The 12,519-nt window shown below is 30.7% G+C and overlaps 1 protein-coding gene across 1 annotated transcript in view; it reads right to left on the bottom strand.

Moving 5' to 3' along the window:
* Positions 1-5,026: 5,026 nt before the first annotated feature.
* The window catches only part of RGS21 (regulator of G protein signaling 21), a 29,079-nt gene continuing 21,586 nt past the window's right edge, over positions 5,027-12,519 (bottom strand). The window contains exons 4-5 of the mRNA XM_074264678.1: positions 9,495-9,703; positions 5,027-7,812 (exon numbers count right to left, since the gene is read on the bottom strand). Coding sequence (XP_074120779.1) covers positions 9,500-9,703 — 204 coding nt within the window. The 3' untranslated portion in view covers positions 5,027-7,812; positions 9,495-9,499. The remainder of the gene's footprint in view (positions 7,813-9,494; positions 9,704-12,519) is intronic.

Below are 12,519 nucleotides of genomic sequence, written 5' to 3'. Positions count from 1 at the left end.
ATTGTTGACGGGATCTCTGGGCAGGATCTGTCAGTGATCAAATACACACTGAGGGAAGACTAAGCCACCTGTATTAGACCTCAAATAAGCTGTGAAGCCCAAAGATTCATTGACAGGCAGATAAACTTTCACAACAAATACAGGAGTGCCAGAAACCTGCAACTCCTCAATCACATGGCTTAGCTTCCTGTTCAGGACATCATAAATGTCTCCAACCCCTTGCTCTGGACATTGAATCTCCACAAGATAGATGGGCTCCATAAGATAGGGCTGAGCAGTCAACACACAAGCATAAAAAACACTGAGCTGTGGGGATTATCTGGCTGCCATCAAAGTGAATGGCATCAGCCTATAACAACTTAAAATGCTTTTTCATTGTTCTTTTGAAGACCTCTAGTTTTGAGGAAACTCCTACCTCCTAAAGTACACCTGGGTAATAATTGCTATTATTTCGCATAGTTCAAACTGTTAGAAATTTCTTCTGTCATGTGAATATCTTCCTCCCTAAAAGTGACATTTATTTCTCCTAGGTCTGTCTCTAAGACCAAATAAAAGTCTAATATGTATTATGTATTGTAGCCATTAATGTTACTTTCTGTTTCTTCTTTGTTCCAAATTGAGTCTGCTGTTTGATCAAATAATTCTTGAATAACATGGTTCCCAGTCCTTTCTTCACTAGCTTTTCTTCTGAAAATTTTAACTTGATAAAGTCCTCCTTATAACAGTGGTTTAGAACTGAATGAAGCACTCTAGATATTGCTTAAGTGCAGAAAACAGCATTGTGATCCTTCCTTCCTTCTCAATACTTCATATTTACAAATAGGAAATAAAATATTTTACTTCTTTTGTAACACATAATTCACATTGTACTTCTGATCAATCAAGCAATGTGTTTTTTAAAACTGCTACTATGTATCAAGTTTAGTTTTAAGTATCAGGGATTCAAAGATATATATATATATATATATATATATATATATATATATATATATATATATATATATATATATATATATAGGAAAAAAAAATCATGTAGTAGGCATTTGAAATGGGCATTTAACAAATTTAGGAACTTTAAGAGGTAGAGGCAAAGAAGGAGTACATTTCAGGTACCAGAGGCAGTAAATGCATAGAGATAGGAAATTAAATGTCATGTGTGAAGAACAGCAAGATGGCCTGTTTGACTATTGCACTTGAAGGATAATAACACAGATTAAGATTAGAAAGATCACTTGAAGCTGTGGTGTGAGGGGATTTGAATGTCAAGTATTGGGGTTTATGTTTTATTCAATAGGAAGTTACCAGTATTGGCTAAATCTATCCAGATCTTCTTAATGTGAGATTTTTTGTTTGTTAGTTTTTAGCCCATAGTTTTAACTCTAGTCCATCAAAGATGTTGGGATTTTTATGGATTAAGATTCTGTTGTCATCGAAAGTGTTACCTCCTGCTTCCAACTTTGAGTCACTTGCAAATTTGATAAGTTTATAAATACCTTAAAAAGAATTATGGTCAATTTCAAGTTGGGGGGCAATATAATTTGGCACACTTTCAGTGTTTCTGTTTTTGCTATATCTCTGGTAATGATATTATTTAATAATTCTAGGAGTATCTTTTTTTGTACCTTACTGCTATGCTAGTATATTTCCCTTTCAGATTATCTTCCTTCTAATATTAAACTTATTTACATGTTTTTTTTCCTTCAAATAAATGTAAACTTATTGAGGACATGCACTATTTTTGACTGTCTTCGTATAGGGCAATGCATAAAATGAAGGACTAATCAATACTTGTTGATTGTTGACTGGTTCACAGATCAAATGTAAACTCTCTACCTTCTTATTCTATCTTCTTTTGATTCTCACCTCAAGCAAAGAGAAATGAAAACAAAAAGAAAGAAAGAAAGAAACAACTAAAAAACAGCCAAAACCACACAAATTACCATGAGTGATAATTCTTCTCTCATTGTTTCTTGGGCAACAGGAATTCTTTAACCATCTCTCCATCCTGCCAATCATCTATCTTTTTATCCCTCTATGCATCTATCCCTTCATCTATCCATTTCTTTTCAAACTCTTTTCATTATCAATTCAGAAATGTCTTGTTCTCTTATTGTTTTAAATATTGTATCATCACAATGAACTGAGAAAATAAATATGAAAACACTCTGAATATTCTAAAGTATTGTATTCAAGTGAAACTTTTATTTATGAACTTCCCAAATAACTTTGAAGCTGTTTGTCCCACATAATATCTAATAATGATTTGTGCAATCAGTGGACTATCTCAACAAAGCCACCTAGCACAATAGTAAGAGAAAAGTAGATTTTCAGTAAGCTTGAAAATTTAATTCAATAATTTTGAAAATCAAGTGTATGTATATTATTGTTTCTTCAACATAAGCAATGTTGAAGCTGTGTTTCTGACTTTCTGGATTTCAACATTATGCCTCAGCTGCAGTTTTGCCCTGTAATGTCTTTCAGAACATGGGCCTCCTCTATTTAAATATTTTGCCAGTGTCAGTTCCCTTCTCCCAACAGCTATTTTTCCCAATGCTTTCATTTTGGAGAAGGCAGACCTTCATTCTGGCTCTCCTTGTATCTTTATAGACTTCAACACCATGTTCCTACCTGTTTCTTCTCCATTCTATGAAGTCATCATTAAAATATGAGTTTACTGAGGTCAAGGGCTACCTCTTTTTGTTTGTATTTATATCTTAACCACTTACATTTATACCTGACACATAGTAGGATCTTAATAAATGCTTATTGCCTTGACTTGCCAATCCATATATAGCTATTTACACAGAAATTCTGCCTAATGTGTATACTGAGAGAAGCACAATAAAAAAAAATTATATTTTTTCTATTGAGATTTCCATTTTGAAAGCTAATCATTAAATAATTTAAAACATTGGCCTTAATTAAGGCCAATAATAGCATGTGAGAATATTTTTATAATCTAAGATACTCACTCAAAATGGGAAACAAAACCAAAAACAAATATAAAGCCTATTAAATGAAACAAGTCCTTTGGTTAGCTTTCCTAATAAAAATCAATATGTTTCAGAAGAGAAAACTAAATAAAAGCACAACACATGAATTTTATAGCATTTATTTTTTACTACATGATTTCTGTCTAGAGAGAACATATTAACATGCATAATGTAAAACCTTAGGATGCCTTTAATAAAACTATAAATTTCCTTCAAGTCACTACAAAGTGATACCTTTTGATGGTTTAAGTTGCTTACTCAAATAATTTGCTTTAGGAAAATAACCTTCTATTTAGATTTAAATAGAAATCAGCTATATGATGTGACTTTTATAATCAATCTTTAACTCTGAGTGTTATAAATATTTTACTCTTTTAAAAATAATGCTTCTAACAAATAATGACCTCAGAAGGATGGTAAGAAAAAAAAAAGGAATGAATAAATAATAGTAAAGAAGAAAGTAGGAGAAAGGATGCAATGGCCACTAAAAAATTATTGCTCATCAAATGATCCTTAAAAAGGAGTGCTCTGGTAGATTGATCATAAACCAACTGTTAAAATCTCCCTGGAAATTCACATGGCATTAATAATGGGTTATTGTATGTCCCCATAAAATTGTTATGTTTGTGTATTAAGCAAGTTCTGCTTTGGATAATTAACTTTGGAACCTGTTTTTCTCCGCATAAAATAGACATTTCCCCCATTTTTTCCTGTTTATAAAAGGTAATGAAAATCAGCCGATTCATTATTACAGTTTTATAGCAAACACAGAATGTTTGGGAAAGAAAAGAACAATAAATCAATTATTCAAAAAACTCTGCACACAAAAATATTTGTTCTTTTTAGGAACAACATAATGATTGAAAAATTTGATATTTCAATGAAATATTTAAATGAAATAAATGCCAAGAACATTCAAGATAGTGACATCATGAAAAATAATTTGTTCTTATTACCATATTATAAGAAAACAGTATATGCATTAAATGTTATCTGCATAGTAATCATCCTAACTTAGCTATTATAACATATTTTTCTAAATATACAAGAGTGATAAATGACAATGAGGCAAACATAACATTTTCAGGAATTAATTAGAAGTGCCAAAACATTCTTGTTTAGAAAAAATAAAAATAAGTACAATAACTTTTTTATGGAACATATGCAGAAATAGTTAATTAAACAATCATCACCCAGGAAATAATGTGAATAGCAACAAGATGGCTCTTGTTTCTCAGAAACATTCACAGATGATGTTAATATAGAAACAACACATGACATACATAAATATTCAATAGTCAAAAGAGCAGACTAAGCTGCAAATGAATATATTTTTTTTTATTTTGAGGACAATTAAAAAAATATCTTGGATAGAGCAGAAAGGAAAGAAAAGAATAGAATGTGTTGCTCACATAATTTTTTTTTAATTCCACCTTTCTATTTTGTTTTGATTTCTCACCATCTGTTTCATTTGGAAATGCAGAGGTAACTCTGCTAATTTGTTCTCAGAACTTATGTATAGTTTGTCCAATCAGCACTGCAAACAATAATAATCTTTAACTGAGATACATCCCACCTGGAGGAGCAATGTTAAAACAGTCTTACTTGAAATATACCATTAAAAATTCAATGATAATTGAAAACATGGAGAAGAAAAAAGTGTGTATATTCTCTTTGTTCTTAGAAGATCATAATTGAATATTATATCTCTCTGACTTTGCCTAACACCTTTGGCATGACTATAGAGTTACCCTTGAAGTATATGCAGTCTTGGTAAAAGAAATTATGTGTCTAAATGAAAATAATGAAAACTAGTACCATATTAGAAATCATCAAAGTCATAATTATTATACTGAAAATAGAGGGTAGAGGGCCAATAGTGTTTATACCAAGTGTCCATTTCTTTAAATTTGTCTTTGTAATAGTGATTTGTATTTGGTTTGTTTTATTTCTTTATTTTCTTTTTTTGTATGCTAACACAGAGCTTGTGTGATTTCAGAAAAGTTGCAGGTATGAAAAAAACCAGAGCATAATGCATTTAGATAAAATTATCTATATTTTTAAGATGACATAATGTGACAAGTTATCCATTAGATTTGAGGAAACATAAATATGATATTCTCTAAAGACAGTGGTTCATGTATTATTAGGTTCAAGATAAAGGATTCTGGATGCCATAAGGGAAGATATCAGAAACAAACAAATAAAAGCAAACAAAAAAAATTAATAATCTTACAATAGGATAAGAAGAAAATAATACTCCATTTAGAACTGGGAGGGATGTGAAATTTTATTTAGCCTAACTTCCTCATTTCACATATGAAAAAAACTGAGGGACAAACGTTAAATTATTTTTCCAAGGTCATATTTTTGGTAAATGATAGAGTGAGGAATCATATTCACATCTTCTGACTTTAAATCTAACTATCTTTTAATTTCTTTCACTGTTTCACTTCTCTATCCTGCCTGTGTTTATCTGCCTTTTGTAAGTGGAATGATATGTGTAATTCCTTGACTATGAAACTCAAAGAAGACATTAAAAAACTAGAGAAAGTCCAGCTAGAAGAAAAAAAATATATTATATTCAAGGAGAAAAAAAACACAAACAAAACTAAAGGCCCTGTATTGGTATAAAATTTTTAAAAGATATGATTATTTACTTGAATATTTCAAATGTAATAGAATGTAAACTTCTTGAGGCCAGTGAACATTTTCATTGTCTTTGAAACCCCAACAACTAATATATAGCATTCAGAAAAAGGCGTTTGTGAAATTGATTTATAACTTTTCTGAAATTATTGAGGATATGGAAAAAAATTACCTTTGATGGGCACAGAAAACTAGAATTAGAAGAATATTATATATAAATCATAAAAATAGCATTTTTTACATTATATAAAAAGGCATGACTTGGAAAATTCAATAATATGAGTTACAATAGAGGTTAAAAATATGAACAATTCCCAAAATGAAGGTTAGATAAGTTAATGGATTATTTAGGAAATATTATATAATAACATTATGTTATTTGAACATTAGCTTGATATCATATTCAACAATTGTTAATTTTTTTGGTGGGTTGAAATATGGTTTAAACATTTAATTCTGGAAGGAATTGTAGAGATCATTTGGAATACCATGAAAGATAAATAGTTTTTACACAAATTAAACTTTGGTGCCACAATCACAGAAATTATTTGAGTAAACTGACCACTACCCTGATCTAGAATAAGATTTGTTGTCTCCTTATGATTTAGAATTTTAATTTAAAAAAAATATTAAGACATATATTAGATTATCACTTACCAAAAAAAGAAACAATAATACTAGGGTTTGATATTTATTTATTTTTTGGCACTTCCAATTTCTATTGTTTCACTTTAATGAATTGCTTCATTGTTTCACCAATGAATTTTAAAGAAATTATGTTTTCATAAAGAAGGTTTTTTGGTACTGTGGCTATAAAAGCTACTTCTATGTTAACAGGAGAACACACATACACACATACACACACACACAAACAGAGACAGAGTTAGACAGAGACAGAAAGGAGGAAGGAGTGAGGGAGAAGCAGAAGCCAGAGTCACCCAACAAACTTCCTTGTCTTGAAGGAATATAGGTTGGTGTACATATAATGTAACATATCCTGCTTGACATTATACTTTCTATACTTGGACTTAAAAATGTAGAATGAATTTTCATTTTCAATATGCTTCAAGGTTTACTATTTATGTGAATATGGAAACATGATTTTGCTTATCAAATTGATGCCTTTTGGAAAAATAAAAGTAGACATTCTGTTTTTATCTCTCTTATATGTAGTGTTGCACTGGAATTACTGATACATTATACAAATGGAAATAGAAATGTGAAGGTTATTTTAAAATTTGTGTTGGTTTTAGCCTTTTTATATTTAAATAATAAAGACTATTTTATAGTAATTATACACTTTACTTTTTTCCTATAAGGGAGAGGACATGGATGATTTTAGGATCATTTCAAAATTACAAAATTTTAGATGTGAATTCCATTTGAGTTTTACAAAGATATTTTGTTTATGAATAAATGAATGTAGGATCTCAATATAATTTTCCTTTCAGAAAGATTATTCTCTAACTATATTTCTGAACTCGTTATTTTTGTAGAATTCATGTAATTGAAACTCAGGAAGTGTAAACTCCAATTCTGTCATTCATTCACACTTCCCTTTTGAGTAACATTATGCAGGAATAAAGTTAAATGGAGGTGAGATGAAGTTTATCACTTTTTTTTTTTTTTTCTATTGAAAACTTAACAGAGTGCTTACATATCTTCAATAGGCTTGTTTGTAACCTAGTTAGTATCATATTCATTGAATACTAATAATTGTATATCATTGCTGCTACAATTAAAGCCAAGGTTATTTTCATTCACCATACTGGATCATGATCAGACCTATCTATTATTTATCTTATACTCTTCATGTACTGCTTTGTTAACAATGTTGGGATAAATCACAGATTAATTTTTTGTATTTATGTAAAACATTTCCATATCAGTCATTTTGTTTAAGAAGAGTGAAAAAAAAAGTGAAAAATAGCATGCTTTAGTTTGTAATTCAATCACTATTAGTTCTTTCTCTGGAGGAGGATAGTATGCTTCATCATTAGTCCTTTGGTTTTGTCTTGGATCACTGTATTACAGAGAATAATTAAGTCATTCACAGGTCTTCATATTATTCTGATTCTGGTTACTTCATTATACATCAATTCATGTAATTCTTTCCAGGTTTTTCTGAAATTATCTGGCTTGTCATTTCTTATAACATAATAATAAATTGCTGCAATCATATACCACAGCTTGTTTAGCCATTCCCCAATTTAAAGATATCCCTTTGATTTCTTATTCTTAGCCCACAACAAAAAGAATTGCTATAAATGTTTTTGCACAAATAGGTCTTTTTCTATTTTTAAATAAACCTAGCAGTGGTGTTGCTGGATTAAAGGGTAGGCAAAATTTTATAACCCTTGGGACATAGTTCCAAAGTACTCTCCAGAATGGTTGGAGTAATTCACACTTCCACCAGAAATACATTAGCATCCCAGTTTTCCCACATCCTTTCCAAGATCCAACATTTTCCTTTTATTTGTTATATTAAACTAATTGTTTTGGTTGCTTTTTTATAGCAATATCTTCTACTCATTTCATCTCCATTAAGACAGTAGAAAATCAATAGGTACATTTAACCAATGGGACACTAATAACTTCAAAGATCTTTTTGATCTTTGAGACAGGAGCTATTTAGTTTCTCTTTATGTACACTCAACACTAATATAATACCTGCCACATAAAAGGAGTGTAACCTTGTAGAATGAATGAAACAAGGAATAAGTAAATCTACTCCTAATTGTGAGAAGAGGTGGGATTTTGAACTGATTTAGATAAAAGGTATCTGGGAACTTTATGATTATATGGATAATCTATCACTGCTTACTACTTGAAAATGACTAGATAACATATACATAAAATTCAGCTGTGCCGGTTTGGATGATAGGATACCAATTATGTCCTATTACTTCTTCTTAGTCCTTTATTTCATTTATTCATATTATACTACCACAAAATAGTTGAATAACCTCCTAATTTCACAAAATTAGTTCTAGTTTACATCCTTCACTTTAGCTCAATGCTACCTTTCTACATTAAGGCTGTCTCCACAGCATCATAAGACTGAAATTGGAAGGGACCTTTTAAGCCCTCTTATTCAACTCCAATTCACAGATGAGTAAACTGAGGAATAGGGAGATTAAGAAATGTTTCCCCAAACAACATAGCAATTGTCAAAGGCAAGCTTTGAATTCTAATCCTTTGAGTCTAGAGTCAGTGTTCAAATAAAATAGAATCATCCTACTAAGCCTCCATTGAACTGATATTAATCATGAATTTTGGTGAACATTAGATATAGGCAATTATATACAGGTAACCTTTTTCTTTATCTATAAATAGCTTTGCTACTTTATCCTTAAGCACCTTAGGGAAAGTGTCTGGCTAGGTAACTTACACATCCCATTTTGGAGATCTTATCATTTTTCCCATGAACATTGGAGAATATATATATTAAAAAAACCTGTTTCGGTTTAAATGTTAAAATGATAAGATTTCAAAACATGAATATGTACTCAGAATGAAAAGCATGGTTTTACACAGCTTCCTAGTATCTAATATGAAGATTTATAGCTTTTTGATATTTTAGTATTAGGTAAATTTCTACTTGTCATTGAAGAGTTTATTATAGTTCTATAAAATCCCCTTCTTAACAATCTAAAATGAATTCAAAATTTAGAACTGATAGATACTTTGAAATTTATTTTCCTCTTCTGTCAGTATAGTAAAAGTTTCTAAACTCTGTTATAATAGAATCTTATTGAAATTTTATATTTCTAAAATTTATCCATGAATATTTCAGATTTGGTTCAAAATCACTTTTTTTTTTAATAGCAAACTCCAATTGTTAATATTTACCTTGTTCACAAAAAGGGGAGCCATCTCTTATGATTTCCATCCTGTTGGCTATTTACCAATTTCCTATAAACCTCTGACTTTAGAAAACGAGGAAAAGAGTCCTTGGCCATGAGACTGTAGATTAACCTCTGAGCTTCATCAAAACATTTGAGAGTTGGTTCTGAGATATTTCGTGAGATGAGATCTCTGGTACTGAAGTCAATGTTAATCTATGAGAAATAAGGTCACATAACATTGCGTTAAGTGGTATTGAAGATTCCAAGTTTTCTATAGAAGCAAATATGTTTTGAATTTATTTTCAAAACACAAAGAGATGTCATGAAAATAGCATGAAGGTCATTCTTTTATTACTTGATATGATGGACACTTTTTATAATGCTTGGGAGAGATGACATTAACAAGAAACAGTTAAAAGCATTTCCTATAATTGTCAAATGAAGAAAGTTAATCATATGTTATAAATACAAATTTTGAAAAGTCATTGAAATATTTCCAAAATCAAAAATGTTTTCCCATAGTTTCCACTAATCCCTTCCTATTCCCATGCCCCAAGAACTTCTATCTTTTTCTATTTTTTTCTAATTCTTTGCCTCTTCCTATTGGACTAAGTAAAATACTCACACATCTGCTGAATAGGAAACTTCAGAATACATATTGATTGTCTCAAACTTCCCCCAAATTCCCATTCTTCAATCTACTAAATGCTCAGATTCTCATGATCTGTTTTTCTATTCCTCCTCTCCTATTCACAGAAATGGGATCTTGAGGGTAAGAACTGTGTCTTTATTCTCGGAATTTAGAATAATGCCTAGAATATAATGTGAGCTTAGTATCTTATTTTTCATTAATATCTTTGTAATTTGAAGTAAAGCTGAGTTGAATATGGAATGCAACACTTTTTTCTGAGACATAACATTAATCCTTGGAGAATCTTCTCAGTCCAAGGTAGAGGAATCTGGGTTCAGAGAAGATAGGCTGCCCAAATAACCAAGCCACAAATGCCTAGTCGAACATTAAGTTCCTTCTGCTATGAAGGTAATTGACATTTTAGTAAAGACATGAAATTCCCATGTTGAAATTATTTGTTCATTTGAAATTTCAAAATATTGGACAATGAAGAATGTAACAAGAAAGAAATTTTAGTCTTGATTCTGGACTGATAAAAAAGACCAGTCTACAGCTTAAATCTGTTTCATTTACCCTCTCCTATGGTTTGCTGTGAGGAAATATTTCTAATTAAAAAAAAAAAAAAAGCTTAGCTAATTTATTATGTACATCTATGTTGAGGGGCAATTGATCTTAATATAACTGTAGGCTGGTGTAAGTATTAGGAAGAATTTTTTTTCAAGTCCTGATATAGACACATTTGGATTTTGTGATCATAGACAAGTCATTTAAACTTTTATTACCCCAGACATCACTGTAATGCTCTAAGGAGATGAACAATCCGATTTGAACTGGAAAAGAGAAAATTTTAACACCCTTATAAAGGGAGATAGGGAAAGTTCCACACTATAAAAACACTGATAAATCAAGGCCGAGTAGATGCAAGATTTATTATTATATTAATTTTAGTATGCTATAGGAATGAGCTAAGAAGTAAGGACACTTTTGTTAGGTCATTTGTGTTTGAGGAAAGAATTATCATTAAAAGGAGACTTTCACAGTAGCTTTTTTCTTTCTTTGGAGGTTTTAATCCATTTGTAAACAGCCAAAACAGAAAATTATGACCTAGAGGTTGGCAGGGCTAAGACCACAAGTCAGGCAAGGACTCCTCTGACAAATACACTCCCTGAGTGGGGTGTTAGCTGCAGTGTTAGAGTAAGCCTCTAATTAGGCATTATGCCTGAAGGAAGAAGATCACTAAGGTAACCAGCAAAAAGTTGTGCATCTATGTTTGTGTGTGTGTGTGTGTGTGTGTGTGTGTGTGCACATGAGCAAGCTCTAAGGTCAAGGAATCCAGAGGATTCTCAGACCCAAAGTAGCCTGAGGGCTTCTAATACCAGTGAAAACCTAAGTAAAGTCCCTAGCAGAAACTCAACATTGATTTACAATGCTTGGGTGCTTCTGTGTGAGCTCTGGGTAAGCTTGAAGTCAGATAACAGAAAGAGGAAAGCAGTACTCTGCTGGACTTGTCAAAAGTCCCTTTCTTTTTTACATCTATTTTTTTTTGATTAATATCTCTTGTATTATTCCAATGTCAACAAGATTTTTTTTCTTTGTTTTTAAGCCTCTAGATTTACAATCTTTACTGCTCTTCTCCAATTTCTTAACTCTCAGTGTACATTAATTATTGCTATGAAATGGTCTACTAAAATGGATCTAAAACTATTTGCTTTATTTTTTCTTCCCTATAAGTCTCAATTTCTATTCTTACTTTCTTACATGAAAAATGTCTTTTTATCTAGTCTATATCTATTTTTTATTTGTAATAATCATGTAAGGTTAAAATCCTGGACTCATTTTTACGTGCTTTGTTTTCCTTATTCCTTATATCCAAATAAAGAAGAATACAATCTTATATCTTTTGAACAAGGTACCTTAACAATCTAACCCACACCTCTTTTATTTATAAAAGAGCAACACTAAATCATAGTGGTATTAAAACATTTACTACATAGTGAGTAAGGGAGAGAATTAGAATTAGAACCCAGAACTTTCTTCTGGTGTCAAATTCAAATAGAAATAGTGGCCACGACCCTACATAAATATCTCTACATGCACATATTGACTTAAAAACATGTTAAAATTATCTGGTTTTGGTACTTTTATTTATTTTCCAAAATATTTCTAAATTATATTTCTATATGGTTTGAATCTACTTGTGAGTCTTATGGCAGATAGTCACAAGTTGATAACTTTCCATGATACTTTTTGTCATTCTTACTTTTGTCTTTCTTACCTTTTTCTCTAGAATTCATGCCTTATTTTCCATTCCCACTATGATTATTATAATTTGGACGATTATTATTTCATTCCCCTAATTGGTTGCCTGGTTTCTAATCATTTCTATCTTATCTGTCTT

This window comes from Sminthopsis crassicaudata, chromosome 4, assembly GCF_048593235.1.
Source record: "Sminthopsis crassicaudata isolate SCR6 chromosome 4, ASM4859323v1, whole genome shotgun sequence".
NCBI classification, from domain to species: domain Eukaryota; kingdom Metazoa; phylum Chordata; class Mammalia; order Dasyuromorphia; family Dasyuridae; genus Sminthopsis; species Sminthopsis crassicaudata.
The sequence above is the reverse complement of the archived record's forward strand: the minus strand, read 5'-3'. Positions and strand labels throughout refer to the sequence as shown.